Below are 19,279 nucleotides of genomic sequence, written 5' to 3'. Positions count from 1 at the left end.
ATAGGAATATGGTAATATGACAATAAAAAAAACATATGCTTGACCATCAAAATAGCTTCCTAATTTAGTGTGTTAATAAAATAAAGAGACACGAACGATTCAAGTTAATGATCATACATTTATTTCGGACTGCATAGTCAAAACAACTCCAGCACAGAAAAGATAACCAAGACAGAACATATAAAAACATACAGGTGGCCGGTCGGGAGACGCACACGGACAGCACGGTCTGGACTGCTGGCAGACTTATGAGCCTGCAAAGGGGAGAAAAAGACAAAACACATGAGCCCATGTTGTTCAATTAACTTATACTATACAATATTATACCCATACTTCACAAATAAACACGTACAAATAGACACACCAAAGAAGGAAAACGTAGCTGTGCCTTTTTTCCCGGCCGCTGTCTGACCTTAGAGAGCCACCGTAGTTGATAAGAGACCTGTAGCTAATAGTATTAGCCTCTATGCTCTTTATCTATTAAAGGTGTTAAAAAGCACCACAATAAGACCTCCAAATAACCCATGCTTAATACAGTGTCACAGGCAACACTGTATGAAGCACCAGCAGAAAGCATGACTTGAAAATATGAACCACAAAAAGTTCGCGTGTATTATTTTGCGGGGCGGTCTGACAGCCCCGGCTCGGCCGTGGATAGCTGCTGAACTCCGGCCAGCTCTACAGGAGAGGCGGGGAGGGGGGGTGACTGGAGGGACATGACAGAAACAACTGGAGTCTGTTGTGTTTTCCACACACCTACGTGAAGTGGATATTAACTTCGCTTGCAGTACAAACACACCAACAATAGTCCATAACCAGTACCGAACTATGAGAAAATGTTACACCGAGTCATATTTACAAATGGAGCAGAGCAGAGCCTCCCTTCATTAGCCAGTTAACTGCTAAAGTTAACTCCGCAGCTGTAAAAACACCGAAGCCCACCAGCTACTAGCTAACAGCTAACGCTTGCTAACGTTACCTGACCCTTTCCCAAATTCAAAACTGATTTGTGGTCTAGATGGAGACTGTTCACGTGATGGAAAGACTTATGGCTACCTAGCAATGGCTAAATGAAGTTAGAGCTAGTTGATACATTTGCTGATCAGGTCTAAGCAACTAACGTTTGTTAAGCTAGCTAGCTAGCCTGTTAGGAGTCGGCATCTGGGCTCTTCACCTGTGCTAACATACCCAGTCAGGGCTTAACAATTTATGTTGCTAAATCCCGACTTATCTTGCTAACCCTGTATGTCATATTTATAAGACAGCTATTTTTTTTTTTATATATTTACGTTAAGTGAGTTTACCTGAAGACTAGTCCTGGCTGACATGAAGTACCCTCTCCGTCTCCAAAGCCTGCTCTCAGTTCCGTTGATAGTGGCACCAATTGGATAACGTGCAATGTATCGATCCACAGCCGACCTATCGCCGACTTTGAAATGGCGCGCATAATCCAGCCCTCTGGCAAACCATGTCCCTGCTATGGGCCGATGCTTCTCCGATGCATTTACAGACGTCAGGAGGAGAATGCCGACGCACGATCTGAGGCCGACGTCGGCGAGACGTATGTGTGCTATCTGGGAACCTTATTGTTTTATTGTTTGACGAGCTCTTGGTGGCAAAAACTGCACTGGTGTCCAAGTCTCAAAGTAAAAGTCATTGAAGCAGCTGCTGGAGAAACTTTTTTAATCAGAGTGGACCAGAAACAGACAAGGCTCCTCTGAGTAACAGAGAGAAGCAGGGTTACTGTTACTAAAATATCTACACCTTTGTTAAAATAAAGTTCTAAAAGTTCAAAATGATCCCTTAATCAAGTTACCACAAAGTAATTACTACATGCAATTACTACATACACAGTAAATAGAGTCTGAGAAACAGCAGCATCAGTCCATACCTTATTTTTGTCAATAAAGACCCTGAGAGGGTTAATCCTGCCCCAATTAAATACTTATATACATGCTAATGTATAATAATAAACCAAGAATATATTATGTCTAATAACAAAAAGAAAGCTGAAATTCTACATCATGAATATTTTTAGATTTGACACTTCCATTATATTTTGCTGATAAAATGTGTTTACACTGAGATCAACCTTTAATGCAGTTCTTTGATTTTATTTGTGGAGTATTTGAACATAGTAGTATTAGTACTTTTACCAAAGAGAAAGTGAAATAAACATTCTTACAATGCTAAAATTATATGTAACTGCTATTGTGGCACACAGGATAGAATAAATAGAGTAAAAATAAAATAATAATAATAATAAAGTTTAATGTTGAAACCGAATAAATAAAGTATAGTAGACATCTGCAATTGTTCTCGCCTTCAAAATTTCCATTATTTTATTATTAATTCAAACAGGTTACACCAGGCAACACAGGCACAGGGCCATAATTACCAGCAACAAGTAGTATAAATAAATAAAAAATAAAATAAAATCTCTGGTCAATCTGTAGTTAAATGACACAGCTTTTCTTCTTAGACAAAGAGAGCAGAAAACAAAAACAAATTGCAGATGACCATCCCAGACAGTTCAAATAAACAATCAGTCCAACAACCTCAAAAAACATGCAAAAGACATTAAACATTATTTAATAACTATAATAACTATGAAGCAACTCCTGAATATTCAAAGTTAGTTTCTTGCACAGTACAAAATTTCAGCAGGAATGTTCATTGAAAAGTGGAAAAGTTATGTTAAATTAAATTATATTTCATACCACAGAAAATGAATACATTTTAAAGTATATATTTCAGCATATACTATGTATGCATAAGTGGCCTTAAAATTAGCACATGTTGACAGATGAGGTTATCTGATCATAAAAATACTGGACCTGAAATTTTAAAGGATTTTGGTGACACAGATTAATTTAATCACCTCGTTAACTCTTTCCCTTAACTAGTGAATGAGTATTTTTATAAGTACCTGACCTAAAACTTGCGCTGGTCATGACATAGATTTCTTCCACCACTGTAGTAATATAGTTTAAAAAGCTGCACCAAACGTGGAAGTTGGCCTAAAGGAGCTCTAGAATGAGCTCAAGCAAAGGCTTGCCAAACTGCGTAGAGTGGAGACGATCAGAAGGAGGAGGAAGAAAAGAGAGGAGATAACCAGCTTCTTCAGAGATCCTTTCAAGCATGCCCAACAGTTGCTGGCTGAGAAGAGAGGTGGGTAGCTTGACACCATCAAAGAGAAACTGGAGCAATACATCAAGACCCAGTACAGTCACAACAGACGAGCTACACCTCTCAGCTTTCCTACATGGCTGATGTCACAAGCATCCTTCATGCACAGCAAGGTTCTTAAAGTGTCTTGATGAGCTGATAACACTGGCAAGAATGAAAATCAAGGCTACTAACTTAAGAAGTCTCCCTGTTTTAGACAAAAAAACACACTTAAAAGCCTGGGAAGGCAGTACACTGCAGACTTATCTGACAGACATATAGGGATGCTAGCAATGCCACAACTTGTGGAGGGCCTGACAAAGACTTATGAGAGCCATCTGTGTGGGAAGGACGAAATGTGGTGCTGCTAATGCACACTATATTGATGGGTGACATGGCCACTAAAGGTCTGTGAAATTCCCACATCAGAGATCAGCAGGAAGGACAGCCTGGCTAACAACCACATCCGACAGTGGTTGGGCTTGCCCCACTGTTTTTCAGATACAGTCCTGGAATATGCTGGAGCTCCCTATGAAATCCATCAGTCTAGGATACAAGCGAGAGGCACACCTTATACTGGAGCTTAAGGAATTCGCTGATCAGCTTATAAAGAGTGCTAAAGTCCCCATCCACATGGGCTGCAAGTGGGAGGTGCAAGCTGAGGTAGATCACGACATCTCCTGTCTGCAACACCAAGAGGTGATAGTGTCAGTGCAGACCCTTTACACTAGCTTAGGCAGGGGAGCACCTCAACAGTTCTGGTCAAAAGCCACCAAGAAAACACAAAAGACTATGGTAATGGACAAAGTCACCAGGCTCAAGCAGAAGCACTTCCATATAAAGGCAATAAACCAGGCTGTCAAGGATCCTGGACCCTATGGGGCACTACTTTGAATAGGCACATCAGTTGTGCAGACACTTGGAGAACACCACAAACTAAACTCCTGATCTTCCTGATGAGGGCGGCCGGTGACACCCTCCCATTCCCCTGGAATCTCACCCAGTGGTTTGGAAGTGAGGTAGGCTGCCTGCTGTGCAGCAAGGTCAAGGCAAGCCTCTAGCACATCTTATAAGAATGCAGGGTGGTGCTGACCTAGGAACGTTTCAGGAAGCACCATAATCAAATCCTGGTTAAGCTGTCTGAGGTAATGGAGAGTGGAAAAAGTGTCTTCATCATCAAGCTCACCATCCCCTGGGAGGAGGGCATGACAGCAGCCCATGAAAGGAAAAACATGAAGTACTTGGAGCTGTCAGCACAGTGCCAAGTGGCTGGCTGGAAAGCCAGGGTCTACCCCTTGAAAGTTGGATGCCAGGGTTTTGTCAGAAAAGCAGTGATCCAACTGCTCTGTGGGGCTGGCATGACAGGGTCAAGTCTGCAAAAAGCCATAACCTAGGTCTGACAGGAAGCAAAGAAAGCTAGTTAGGAGAATGGTTGGGGTCCAACATCCCTGCACAGGCAGTTGCAAAGAGATGTCCTCAGTAAGCCTCTGCCCCTCTACTGGGAGCTGTAGCTTAGCTGAAAAAGTCAAGCATTTTGTGCATTAAACATTAGTTATTTTGTATCAGAGTTTTTAACTTATCAGTGTTGAATCAAGTCTTGCTTACAGTACTTTAGTCCTGCTAGAATAAATTGGCTCAACAAGCATCTGTGCTGGTTCATTTACTTCTGCTGCTTTCACCAACACACTTGTGTTTTTGGCTATGAGCGAGCCGAGTGAATTTTTTATCGCAAGTGCTGCAACTAAACGGTTTCTCCCCTGTGTGGATTCTCATGTGTCGGCTAAGATTTCTATTTTCTCCAAATCCTTTACCACAAACAGAACAACTGAATGGTTTATCATCTGCATGGATTCTCATGTGTCGTCGGAGATATCCCCTTTCTCCATATCTTTTACCACAAACTAAACAACTGAATGGTTTATCATCTGAGTGGATTCTCATGTGTCGTCTAAGATATCCCTTTTCGCCAAAGCCTCTACCACAAACTGAACAACTGAAGGGTTTATCATCTGTGTGAATTCTCATGTGTCGTTTCAGGTATACAGTTTCCCCAAATTCTTTACCACAAATTGAACACCTGAAAGGTTTATCATCTGTGTGAATTCCCATATGTCGTCGCAGATACTCCCTTTCACCAAACCCTTTACCACAAACTGAACAACTGAATGGTTTCTCCCCTGTGTGGATTCTCATGTGTCGTCTTAGATTACTCTTATCTCCAAATTCTTTACCACAGATGGAACAACTGAATGGTTTATCATCTGTGTGGATTCTCATGTGTCGTCTCAGATATCCCTTTTCTCCAAATCCTCTTCCACAAACTGAACAACTGAATGATTTGTCATCTGTGTGAATTCTCATGTGTCGATTCAGGTATATAGCTTCTCCAAATTCTTTACCACAAATTGAACACCTGAATGGTTTATCATTGGCATGGATTCCCATGTGCCGTCTAAGATATTCCCTTTCACCAAATCCTTTACCACAAACAGAACAACTGAATGGTTTCTCCCCTGTGTGGATTCTCATGTGTCGTTTCAGATTACTCCCATCTCCAAATCCTTTCCCACAAACTGAACAACTGAATGGTTTATCATCTGTGTGGACTGGGGAGTGTTCTCTCAGTTGTCCCTTTTGTGCAGCTCTTTCATCCCTTATGTGGACAGTCATGTGTCGTCTCAGATTTGACTTTCCTGCAAATTGTTTATCACAAACACTGCAACTAAATGGTTTCTCCCCTGTGTGGACAGTCATGTGTCGTTTCAGATGTGACTTTCGTACAAATCTTCCATTGCAAACACTGCAACTAAATGGTTTCTCCCCTGTGTGAACAGTCAAGTGTTGTCTCAGATGTTCCTTTCTGCTGAATCTTTCGTCACAAATGCTGCAACTAAATGGTTTCTCCCCTGTGTGGACAGTCAAATGTTGTCCTAGATGTCGCCTTTGGCCAAATCTTTTACCACAAACTGAACAACTAAATGGTTTCTCTCCTGTATGGACAGTCAAGTGTCGTCTCAAAGTTTGACTTTTTCCAAATTCTTTACCACAAACTGAGCAACTATATGATTTAATTTCTGTTTTGATTACTTTGTATTTCTCTAGATGTTCATTGTGGCCAAACACTGCAGTGCATTCAGAGGCACTAACTGATGTTTTTCCAGCATTACATAAATCTGACAAAGTCTCCATGTTCTCCTCCCAATCACAACTACTGTCATCAGTCTCGGGTTCAGAGGTGTCTGGAGACTTGTCATTAGTATCTTGTTGTAAATTACTATCTGGATTAAAGTTCCAGGCTGGTTCTGATCCTCCACAGTCCTCTCCATCAGCTTCTGTTTTCAAATGCTCTACATCTCTCTTTTCATCAGTTTGTTTTTGATCAAGATGTGAGGACTGAGAATTCTCTTCATCTTCTTCACTCTTCTCAGGAACCGCCATGAATAAGGACTGAGGCTTCTCTTCTTCATCTTCTTCACTCTTCACAGGTACAGGAGTGAATGTGAACTTGGTGATATCAGCCTCTTCCAGCCCTCCAAGCTGCTCTCCATCCTGACTGGTCCAGACTTCCTCCTGTTCCTCTTTAATGTGTGGCAGCTCTGATGGTTCCTCCTGGTCCAGACTGGGGCTCCACTCCTGCTGCTCAAGGGGAACCTCTTCTTTACTGACCAACAGCTGGATGTCTGTGTAGAATAATGAGATACATACACACATTTTGGATTTTCATGTCAACATTTACACGACTGACACCACTAAACATGGGGATAAATGTTGTACATTTTGTATAAAATATTTGGAAGCCATTCAGACCAATACAAACATGCACTTTGCATTTCACCAGAGAAAAAAAAGCCAAATAATGACAGTTAGATCAAGGCAGCTGCAATTTATGCATTTTATGCTAGTCTCAAATTCAATAACAGGGTACAAGATCTCACAGCTGATACCTTTGTATTGATTGCTAGTTGACAGCAGGGTGAAGAGGTTTTGACGAATGGTATGCTGATTGCTGCATCAATTGAATAACAGTTTATTCCTTGTCACTACTTCAATAGAGAGTTCAGTCAGCCAAATCCCACAAATAACTCAAAACAATAGAGTCAATAGGGGAACCCCACCCACATAATCAGCAGTGCTGCACATCCCACAAATGCAGGATCCTTACAAATTGCCATGGAACTCAACCATTTTCTGATGCCCTCAAAATATGTATTTAAATAATTAACTTAAAATCATAAACGTGTAATAACTAGTTGATTAATGGCTAAATCTACCTACTAATAGTCACCTAGGAAAGTCTTTGGTCAGGGCCAACCCTATTTCCTACACACTGACAAATTGATGTACATATTTACAGATTTGGCTACACATTTCCAGTTCTCTATACACTTGCAAATTTGAAAATGGATTTTGAGATTCTTTTTTTTTTTTTTTTTTACAAATTGGATTTCAAATACACATTTGCAGAGGTGGTGTTACACAGCTCTCCACTTACATTTGTAAATACTTTTGCTGCAATAATGGCCCCATGAATTTATGTCTTAGATTCTTATTTTTACTTGCATGGTAATGTAAGCATTGTTGGAGGGAGCTGAAAACTAAAAATTTCATTGCCACTGACTGCTTCACTGTAATTTTGGCACACATGACAATAAAGAGCTTGAACACTTTTAGGGGCAGTTGGTTTTGCAGAAGTTTCAAGTGAGAATAACAATGAAACTATACAAACCTGCTCTATGTAACTTGAAAACGGGTTCTGATCCTCCACAGTCCTCTTCATTGGCTTCTGTTTTTATCTGTTCAGTTTGTCTTTGATGAAGCTCTGAGAACTGAAGTTTCTCTTCATCATCATCATCATCTTCTTCACTCTTCACAGGAACAGTTGTGAATGAAGGATGAGGTTTCTTTTCATCCTCATCTTCCTCACTCTTCACAAGGACAGTTGTGAATACAGGGTGAGGTTTCTCTTCATCATCATCATCATCATCATCAACTTCTTCACTCTTCACGGGGACAGGAGTGAATGTGAACTTGGTGATATCAGCCTCCTCCAGCCCTCGAAGCTGCTCTCCCTCCTGACTGGTCCAGAGATCCTCCTGTTCCTCTTTAATGTGTGGCAGCTCTTGTGGATCCTCCTGGTCCAGACTGGGGTTCCACTTCTGCTGCTCAGGGGGAATCTCTTCTTTACTTACCAACAGCTGCTGGAATTCTGTGTAGAATGATGAAATACATACACGCATTTTAGAAAACTTATTTCTAATTAACATTTTAAGGGCAACTACATTCATTTGTGGGTTTTTGAGGTTTTTATATCATTCTGTAGCTTCCCAGAAGTGTTCCTCATGTATACAAATCTGAACATTCAAATTCTGGTCAAAATATTAATATTTTTGGGTCAAAAAAAAAAAAAAAAAAAATCTACACCGAGGGGCTGCTATACCAGTACTTGACTAGTTAACACGTCTCCTTTGTGCAGCAGGTCGATTAATCCTCATTCACAAGTGTCTGTGCAGCATTATTCAAACGTGTTTATTTGTACATCTACTGGTCCATCACAATAAGCGTAAGTTGATCTACATATACTTATATCCATTAATAACTTACATGCAAAACAAACAAAGGCTCAATTGTCGACCACGCTACACCTGGCAGTCAAAAACTGTGTGCTTTCCCGGTAAGCAACACCTGCTGAGGTGATTACTTCCTCCTCTACTTATACATTCCCTACACTCCACATACCACCTACTGTGCACATGAAGGAACTACAAGTGACCACATATTTTCATATATACACCCTTACATATGAACATAACACATACATGGCTCTAACATCCAGAATAACCACGAACTGCTGCTCACTACACTCTCTGCTGTAACTCTCTTTGGTTGTAGCTAGCTAGTTTGGTACAGATCCCCTCAAAAATCAAAGCATAATCATCAGTCAAATATGATTTCCTTTTAATGAAAATGTGAATAATGTAGAAAAACTTCATTCTCTCTAATATCACAGCTCATATGCCAATAGCAATATCAGTCAAAATAGTCACAACTACATATTAAGAAGCCATTTAAACTATAATTACATAAGATCCATTAGTCTAAACTTTAACTTGAATGTTCAACTATACTTTAAGCGACCTCCTGTAAGGAGAGATGTGTCACAGTAATGCAGGTGAGCAGGTGGACAAAAGCCAAACTTGAGTGAGACAGATCAGCATCATCATATCAGCTATGTGGAGTTATTATAAGCTCAAGGGGGAAAAATTCAAAACAACCGAGCGCAATTTATTTATATTTAATTTTTATTGTTCGAACACTGGTGAACAGTCAACTATTCTGCTGAAAGTTATTTTATTCTATTCTAATAAAAAGAAGCAGCAGTATTGCACAACTGAGTTGTGTTGTGGTCATGTAAGTCTTTCTTCACAGCACAAGAATATTTATTTCACTGTTTAAGCATGTTGCTTTTTAGCTTAGCAATGTCCATCCATGCATGTGTATTATCAACAGCTTAGTTGTTTAAGAGAGGTTAAAAGATGGTATTGTATTATGGTATGAACATTGTTGGAGGGAGCTGGGAATTATGAATTCCATTATCAATGACTGCTTCACTATATTTTTTGTTCATATGACAATAAAGAACTTGAACTCTTAGCAGCTGGTTTCTCTGCAGTTAAAACTGAGAATAACAAGTAAACTGTACACACCTGCTCTGTGTAGTTTGTGTTCCTCCTCGTTGTCTACTGCAGACATTATGATTTTTTCTCTTGACACATTCCTTTAGTGTTTCTGATGTGCGCCGTGTTCATAAATTAGATCCCGGTCATCCTCGTCTTTTTCCAGCTAGCAAGCTTAATTAGCTTCATTAGCTTCGTAGGGCACCATTTCGGATGAGATACATTTTTCAAATAAAGGGAACAGCAGAGTCTGTTCAGACAACTCTATGAGTGAAAATCACAGTTTCGTCTTTCTTGAAGATGCTCCGTCTCGCGCTGTCCGGCCAACCTCCGTCTGTTTCCTGCAAGAAACTCGGCTAGCTTCCTTTAGCTTTCTTGGCTAACAGGAGATGAGTCTGAGCAGAAACATCCCGGAATTTTACACTTCCACTTCAACAAGTTCATCAACACACGCAGGCTCTGCTGCTGCACTATGGTAACACACGTGATATAAAACGGTTAAAGACTGCACGTTAGCCCAGAGATACGTTATTAGCCAATGTATTGCTTCCGGTACCACTTCTTTTTGTTGATTTTCAAAATAAAAGCGACTTAACATTAATTGTAGCGTAATTTCACCATGCAGCAGCATTACTGATACTTTTTGTTACAATTTAACCCATAATGCTAACTTTTAAAATGGGTATTTAATTTTTCAACGTGATGATAAAAAAAATGCTAAAATCACATGGCACCTAACAAATTTATTACGAAGGCAAATAGTTGTACAATTAAATAATTTTTCTAGAAGCAGGGAGAAGCAGATTTTAATTGTACATTTTGTTGATGCAATACATTACACAACAGACAGTTTTACAGGTAAAAATAACCATGGCCAGAAAAGATCAGTCCATGTACCAGGCTTTAAGAGGGGTCCAACTAAATTAACCTTTGATCAAGTGAGCACAAAGTAATTACTGTCACACAGAGGAGTTAAATCCTGCCCTTATAAACTGGTTGTATATGTTAATATATAATAATACCTGAGGAACATATTATATATGTACTAACACAAAGAAAGCTGACATTCAACATTATGATTACGTTTAGTTTTGATACATTAATTGTATTTTAATTTCTCAATAACTTTTGTTTACATTTAGTTCAACCTTTTCTGCAGGCCTTTTACTTGGAATGGAGTATTTCTATATAGTAAAATTAGTGCTGAAATATTAGATAAGTGGTATTGCAACACCACAAGGTAACTAAGTATGACATCAAGAATAACCTTAAAACATTAATAAATATAGAAGACATTTTTAGTGTTACTCTTTTATTTTATCATGAAGTCAAATAGCTGCATAGAGGCAACAAGATTACCAGCAACAAATAATCGAAATGAATATAAAATAAGAAATAAAAACTAATGTCTGTTATCAAGTTTCTTTGGAAATATTTCTTGAACAGAAACTAATGGACGACACAAAGATGAGCAGAAATGGTTATTTTAAAAAAAAGGGGAAAGTTGGATCCCCCAATTTCTTAGTGTAGCTCTGTGGGACACTGCTGCCACCTACTGGACATCCAGGAAAACATTATATTCAGGTTCTTGCAGGACTTCCAAAACCCCAATTCCAAAACATTCAGATGTTGAGTAAAACATAAATATAAACAGAATGCAATGATTTGCAAAAACCTTCTGACTCATATTCAATTGAATACAGTACAAGATATTCAGTGTTCAAACCGATAAACTTTATTGTTTTTGGTAAATATGCACACAGGATTGTGATTGGGTATTAAAAGGACATCCTCAAAAGGCTGTTTTTCACAAGCATAGATCAAGTGAGGTTCACCAATTTGTACAAAACTGCAGATAGTCCAGAAGTTTTCTATGAAGTCTTCAAGCCAAGGAGAACAAAATACTCACATTTCACTTATTTATTTGGCTCACATCACACAAATCAAACATAACTTATGCATTTTGGCACAAAGACTTCATCAGAACCTTTGCAGTGCTGTACAAGTTCAATTTGGTGATGATGCATGGAGAGAAATCTGGTCACATCAGAGCTTGTAGATCGTAACTGGTAACTTGAACATTACTTGATTTGATGCCACCTACACTTGATACTGATGTATTGTACCTAATGATTAATTTTCAATCAATTGCTTTAACAATTACTTATTTTTCTACAATTATTTTTGACTAATCTATCAGTTTTCTAGAGAGTTTTGTTGTTACGTGATTAGTATAACAAATCACCCCTCAAAAAGAACTAAAAAACTTTTGGCAATAATATTTCAATCATTATCCTGAAAATGAGACACATGAAGCAAATCAGAATAATAATTGGGGAATATTTTAAAATTTGTCTAATGTCCACCATATTTAATAGATGTTGTATCAGATGTGTGATCATAAAAATAATGTAGCTCAAATTCAAAAGGATTTTAGTGACACATATATTAAGTTAATCACTGTGTCAACCCTTTCCCTGAGCTGGTGAAAGTATTTAATGTAAAACTTAAACTGGTCATGATTTATTTCATCAATGTACTGATATACAGTCAAAATAATCACTGGCAAATGCACATTTGAATCGGTGTGGGGCAAAAAAAAAAGATTTACAGCTGAATAACAATATTAGATAAATGTAATGTGACATTTAGATTAAGTTGATCACGGTATCAGCCATTTCCCTGAGCTGGTGAATCTGTATTTTTCCAAAAACTTGACATGAAACTTAAGCTGGTCATGATTTATTTCATCCATGTACTAATATACAGTCAAAACAATCACTGCCAAATGTGCTTTTGCATCCGTGTGGGGCAAAAAAATACTAAATAAATAAAATGATTTACAGCTGAATAACAATGTTGACAATGACATGTAATATTACATTAACAGCAGGAAAGCAAAATTACTTTTAATATGTAACAAGTATCTGCTCCAGCATGTTGAAGATCTAATATGTCATGCTTGGGTGCCATAAGAAAAGTAAACCAGATGGTGCTGTCTTGTTACTACCATCTTAACAAAGCGTTCTGGTGCTTTCACTTCAAATGTATGTGCAGAGCAGTTCTAACCTACTGCTGAGGTAATTATAAGCCATGTTCAATTTGGAGGGCACCACATCGTTTTCTTTGCGTCTAGATTTCTGATTTGTTTCCAGTGAAATATTAGAGTGAAAACATAAATTTATTTTGGACACAACTAAAAACCAGAATAGAATTGATCATGTGGCTTCATCTTAGTTGAAAAGATGAAACATGAAATATTTTGGAGCCTGTATCACAGTTTTAAAATGACCAGTACTGATCCAAGTCTTGCCCTCAGTATTTCATTCTAGGTGAAATAAACTGGCTCAACAATCATCTCTGCTGGTTCACTTACTTCGGCTGCTCTCACCAGCACACTTGTTTTTTGATGAGAGCAATCTTGTCTCAGATGTTCCTTTCGGGTAAGTCTTCAAATACTGTATGTAATCAGTATGGGTTCTCATGTGTTGACTCAGATATCCCTTTTCTACAAATCTTTTACCACAAACTGAACAACTGAATGGTTTATCATCTGTATGGATTCTCATGTGTCGGCTAAGATATCCCCTTTCTCCAAATCCTTTACCACAAACTGAACAAGTGAACGGTTTATCTCCTGTGTGGATTCTCATGTGTCGTCTCAGATATCTCCTTTCTACAAATCCTTTACCACAAACTGAACAAGTGAAAGGTTTATCATCTGTATGGATTTTCATGTGTCCGCTCAGATACCCCTTCTCTCCAAATCTTTTACCACAAACTGAACAACTGAATGGCTTATCTCCTGTGTGGATTCTTGTGTGTCTTCTCAGATTTCTCCTATCTCCAAACCTTTTACCACAAACTGAACAACTGAATGGTTTGTCATTTGTGTGGATAATGGAGTGTTCACGCAGTTGTCCCTTTTGAGCAAATCTTTTATCACAAACACTGCAACTAAATGGTTTCTCTCCAGTGTGGATAGTCAAGTGTCGTCGCAGATGTGACTTTCGTACAAATCTTCCATTACAAACACTGCAACTAAATGGTTTCTCTCCTGTGTGAACAGTCAAGTGTTGTCTCAGATGAGCCTTTCGTGTGAATCTGTCATTACAAACACTGCAACTAAATGGTTTCTTCCCTCTATGGTCAGTCAAGTGTTGTTTTAGAGCTCCATATTGGGTGAATTTCTCACCACAAACTGAACAACTGAATGTTTTCTCCCTTGTGTGACCAGCCAAGTGTCGATTCCGTGTTCCGCGTTGTGTGAACCTTTTACCACAAACTGAACAACTGAATGGTTTTTCCCCTGTATGGACAGTCATGTGTCGTTTCAGATTTCGTCTATCTCTAAATGCCTTACTACAAACTGAACAACTGAATGGCTTCGCTCCCATTTGGCTTCCGTTGTGTTTCTGCAAATGTCTCTTGAGCCCAAATGTCGCAGTGCATTCAGATGAGCTAAATGATGTTTTTCCGATATTACATAACTCTGACTGAGTGTCCCTGGTTTCCTCCCAATCACAACTGTCATCAGTCTCACATTCAGAGTGTGACGTCTTGTCATGAATAGCTGGCTGTAAATTACTATCTGGACTTAACTTTGTGGCTGGTTCTGATTGTCCAGAGTCCTCTTCATCTGTTTCTGCTTTGATCTGTGCAGTTTGTCTTTGATGATGCTGTGAGAACTGGGGTTTCTGTTCATCATCATCTTCTTCACTCTTCACAGGGACAGTTGTGAATGAAGGGTGAGGTTTCTGTTCGTCATCAACATCTTGTTCACTCTTCACCGGGACAATTGTGAATGAAAGATGAGGTTTCTCTTCATCATCATCTTCCTGGCTCTTCACGGCGACAGGAGTGAATGAGAATTTGGTGATATCAGCCTCCTCCAGCTCTCGAATCTGCTCTCCCTCCTGACTGGCCCAGAGTTCCTCCTGTTCCTCTTTAATGTGTGGCAGCTCTGGTAGATCCTCCTGGTCCAGGCTGGGGCTCAACTCCTGCTGCTCAGGGGGAACCTCTTCTTTACTCACCAGCAGCTGTTGGACATCTGAGAGGAGCAAAAAAATACATACACACATTTTAGTGCTGTAATTTCCTGCTAACATTTAAACAACTGACACCACTGCTTTCTTAAACATGGGCAGAAATGCTGCACATTCTGAAAAACATATTTGGAAGTCATTCAAACATCAACAGGGTGCATAAAAAGAAAAAGCAGGTTTTTGAAGCTCACCCTGTGGACATTTAAAATAATCTGACTTGTAGATCTTGTAGATCTGGTGAATTTCACAGTGAAAGCTGCAGTTAATGAAAAACATCCTGCTTGATTCAAAATCAACAAAATCTGGAAGTTCTTTGTAGTAGTTTTAAATGAAAGGCAGTTGGACTCGACAGTGATCCTTCACTCCGACACATGAACATGTGTTCGGATCATATTTTCATGTTTTTTGTGCATTCATGTATACCCAATTTTGATGTCAGGGAAATACACAAAGCAAAGCCTGAATGCAAACAAAAGCCAAGATGCTTGGTCTTAATGTCAAGGTGGGATTTGTTTGCTTGGATGGTATAAAAGTATTTGGTATACTAGGTATAAGGAAATCCCGCCGGTGTGATTTTCAATACCGTTATATAGGGCTGGTATCGATTCAGATTTCCCAAATCAATTTGATTCAATTCACAAGGTCCCAGTTCACTTGAGTCACGGTTTGATTGAATTCAGGATATTTCAGTTACAATACCAATTTCACTTGGATATAAAACAGATTCTCTGAAGGAACCTGGTGATTTATTGAAACCATGAATGTTTACATTAAAAATTGACATTTATATTAATCATGTTTTTTTTTTTATTAAAAATGACCTGACCAACACACTAAAATTAGCGCAACTTGTACCAAAAGATCTTGTACCAAAGGCAAAAACTGCAGAAAAATCTGAAGAAAATTTATTCTAATTGATTAACTGATGTTTTTAACCCAGCCCTACCATAATATAATAGACATTCCTCTTTCTATTAAACTGATAGGGAGATGCTATATTGTAGTGTGCAGCTTACATAACCGGAAATCTGTCTCTGCGTAGCTGAGCAGAGAAACATGGCTTTCATAAGGAAAAAGAAACATGTTGTCTTGGGGATAAAACAGGGCTAACTGGTTAAAAAGAAGAAAAATGACTCTATCCATGTTTTGGATTATTTTAGATTCAGTTCCAGTGATAAAGGTAAGATACCACACACTGCAGACTGACTGGTCAGAGTAGTATTTTGTCATGAGTGTGTAACTTTAGCGAGCATTATAAAGGGCTGGGACAGACTGATTACAGTCTATGGTTACAGAGTTACACTGAATATGCGCTGAGAGGAGGGAAATGTGAGCGGTGAAGTTGTCATTCTGGCAGAATATGTACAGTGACGGTGCGTTGTTTTCCAGCTGAGGGAATGGCACCATCATGATGATCAGCTCAGCCTACATTGTGGGAGTATTAAGTACGGTGGAGTTGAACCATTTTACCCAAGTTTTACATAAATAGTATGAAGGCATGGAAAAAAGACACTCTGGTCTGTAGAGACATTTAGATTTTATTACTTTATAGGAAAACATCTTTGTATGCAGCCCTGCTGCTGTTTGTTTATGTCCAGAGTGAGGATGAGTGATTTGACGCATGACTGTAAGACAGAAAGCTCAGTTACACAAAACATAAATGAATATTGTGCCTAATATTGTGTTGGTGCCCCTTTTGCTGCAAAAAGAGCCCTGACATGTGAAGATATGGACTCCACTAAAGCCCTGAAGGTGTGCTGTGGTATCTGGCACCAAGATGTTAGCAGCAGATCCTTTAAGTCCTGTAAGTTACGAGGTGGGGCCTCCATGGTTCGGACTTGTTTGTCCAGCACATTCCACAGATGCTGGATTGGACTGAGATCTAGGTAATTTGGAGGCCAAGTCAACACCTCAAACTTGTTGTTGTGCTCCTCAAACCATTTCTGAACCATTTTTGCTTTGTAGCATATATGTATATGCATATATATACACACACATATATATATAGATATATACATACATATGTTTGTGTGTGTGTGTGTCTCTCTACGTCTTAGATTCACATGGTTACTTTGCACAAACACTGTATGAACAATGTTGGAGTGAGAATGAAAAAAAATATTTTCATTGACTGGTTCACTGTAACTTTTGGTAGCAGCTGGTTTCTCAGCAGTTTAAAGTGAGAATGAAATTGTACAAACCTGCTGTGTGTAGTTTGTGTTGTTCCTCCTCGTTCCCTGCTTCAAACATTTTGACTTTTCCTCCAGACACTCCGTTAAAAACAGTTCGGTGTGTCTGATGATGCGCCGTGTTCATACATTTGATCACGTTCGGCTCCGTCTATTATCAACTCGGTTGAGACACATTTTTCAAGTAAAGGGAACAGCAGAGTCTATTCTGACAGCTCTATCTGTGAAAAACACGGTGTGATATTTCTTGAAGATGCTCCATTCCGCGCTGTCCGACCGATCTCCGTGTCCGTCTTTTTCCTGCAGGAAGCTAAGCTAACTTCCTTTAGCTTTCTTGGCTAACAGGAGATGAGTCTGAGCAGAAACATCCCGGAAGTTTACACAAAGTCCACTTCAACAAGTTCATCAACACACACAGGCCCTGCTGCTTCACTATGGTAACACACGTGATATAAGACGGTTAAAGACTGCACGTTAGCCCATGGATACGTTATTAGCCAATGTATTGCTTCCGGTACCACTTCTTTTTGTTGATTTTCAAAATAAAAGCGACTTAACATAAATTGTAGCGTAACTTCGCCATGCAGCAGCAACAGTATAAATGTGTACATTACATTTCGATGCGAAATGCTGACGGTTAAGTGAGATATGCTTTGGTCTCTGGCATACAGGTTTAGTGATGATGGTTGAACAGACCTGTTCCAAACCGGTAAAGGCACCAAAATTTTCAAAGGTGACATGATACTGATACTTTTTGGCACAATTGGACATTTCATTTTTCATTTTTGGTCGGGGGTGTTGTGTGTGTGTGTGTATTTACAAATGCAAATGTAAGACAATTAAATATATTTTCTGGCAGCAAGGAGAAACAGATTATAATGGTACATTTGGATGATGCAACACTTAACAGACAATTCCATGTTTTAGGAGGATTCTAACTAAACTAACCTTTAATTAAGTGACTACAAAGTAATTACTGTCACACACACAGTTAAGAGCCGATACGACTCAGAGAGGCTTAAATCTGGCCCAGACAAACTGGCTGCATATGTTTATGTATTACAGTGCCCGAAGAATATATCATATATGTACAAACACAGAGAAAGCTGACAGTCAACATTATGATTCTATTTATTTTTGTTAAAGAAAGTATGAAATCAAGTATAACCTTCAAACATTAATAAGATTTAATTGACACTACTTAGTATTCCCCTTCCTTCTTACAGATAAAGGAGAGTAGAAACAGGCAAATTGGAAGTCGACCACTGTGGGCAGTTCATATAAATACTCGGTCCAACAACTCAAAAATACATTGAACATTTCTTGATAATGATAATAACCATGAATAAACCCCTGAATAAGTCAATTAACATCAGAGTATTTTAGGCATTTGTATTGATTTGTCTAAGTCAATAAGGCACATTTAAAGCAGTTAGTAGTGTCTGTTATTAAGTTCTGAATTTTCTTTGGAAATGTTTCTTTAACAGAAACTAATGGACAACACAAAGATGAGCAGAAATGGTTATAAAAAAGAGAAGTTGGATCCCCCAGTTCCTTGATGTAGCTCTGTGAGACAGTGCTGCCACTTACTGGACATCCAGGAAAACATCATATTCGACAAAAAGGAGGTGTTCTTGCAGTACTTCCAAATTCCAAAATGTTCTCACATTGTGTAAAATGTAAATAAAAATAGAATGCAACAATTTGCAAAAACGTTTTAACTTGCATTCAATTAAATACAGTACAAATACAAGATATTTAATGTTCATACTGATAAATATACATTCATTCTAAATTTAATCCCTCTATAACACATCTCTGAAAAGTTGGGACAGATACATTAGTGTTAGGGCTGCACCCAGTGATTCATTTTCCATCAATTAATTCAACAATTATTTTAAAGACTTTAAAGACCTCAAATTCAAAAGGATTTTAGTGACATATACATTAAGTTAATCATGGTATCAACCCTTTCCCTGGTGAAAATTTTTCCAAATACTTGACATGAAACTTAAACTGGTCATGATTAAATTCATCCATGTACTGATATACAGTCAAAATAATCACTGCCAAATGTGCTTTTGCATCCGTGTGGGGCAAAAACAAACAAACAAAGAAATACTAAATAAAATGATTTACAGCTGAATAACAATGCTGACAATGATGACACATGTAATACTACATTAACAGCAGGAAAGCAAAA

At 38.6% G+C, this 19,279-nt stretch overlaps 2 protein-coding genes and 1 long non-coding RNA gene across 3 annotated transcripts; all 3 read right to left on the bottom strand.

Moving 5' to 3' along the window:
- Positions 1 to 98: 98 nt before the first annotated feature.
- On the bottom strand, positions 99 to 1,573 carry LOC146313588 (uncharacterized). Its single transcript, XR_014772093.1, has 2 exons — positions 1,305 to 1,573; positions 99 to 254 (listed from the first exon to the last, which is right to left on the bottom strand). It is a non-coding gene; the product is annotated as an uncharacterized LOC146313588 (long non-coding RNA).
- A 561-nt stretch (positions 1,574 to 2,134) lies between these two features.
- LOC146313587 (uncharacterized) lies at positions 2,135 to 10,354 on the bottom strand. Its single transcript, XM_084739576.1, has 3 exons — positions 9,873 to 10,354; positions 7,895 to 8,374; positions 2,135 to 6,848 (listed from the first exon to the last, which is right to left on the bottom strand). The coding sequence occupies exons 1-3, from the start codon at positions 9,916 to 9,918 to the stop codon at positions 4,825 to 4,827; spliced, it is 2,550 nt and encodes an 849-aa protein (XP_084595702.1). The 5' UTR covers positions 9,919 to 10,354; the 3' UTR covers positions 2,135 to 4,824.
- A 1,277-nt stretch (positions 10,355 to 11,631) lies between these two features.
- LOC146313586 (uncharacterized) lies at positions 11,632 to 19,049 on the bottom strand. The gene is made up of 2 exons (XM_084739592.1): positions 17,089 to 19,049; positions 11,632 to 14,892 (listed from the first exon to the last, which is right to left on the bottom strand). Exons 1-2 carry the CDS (start codon positions 17,201 to 17,203, stop codon positions 13,211 to 13,213), a joined length of 1,797 nt encoding a protein of 598 aa, XP_084595718.1. The 5' UTR covers positions 17,204 to 19,049; the 3' UTR covers positions 11,632 to 13,210.
- Positions 19,050 to 19,279: the final 230 nt, after the last annotated feature.

This window comes from Lutjanus erythropterus, chromosome 16, assembly GCF_056507025.1.
Source record: "Lutjanus erythropterus isolate fLutEry1 chromosome 16, fLutEry1.hap2, whole genome shotgun sequence".
NCBI lineage: Eukaryota > Metazoa > Chordata > Actinopteri > Lutjaniformes > Lutjanidae > Lutjanus > Lutjanus erythropterus.
The sequence above is the reverse complement of the archived record's forward strand: the minus strand, read 5'-3'. Positions and strand labels throughout refer to the sequence as shown.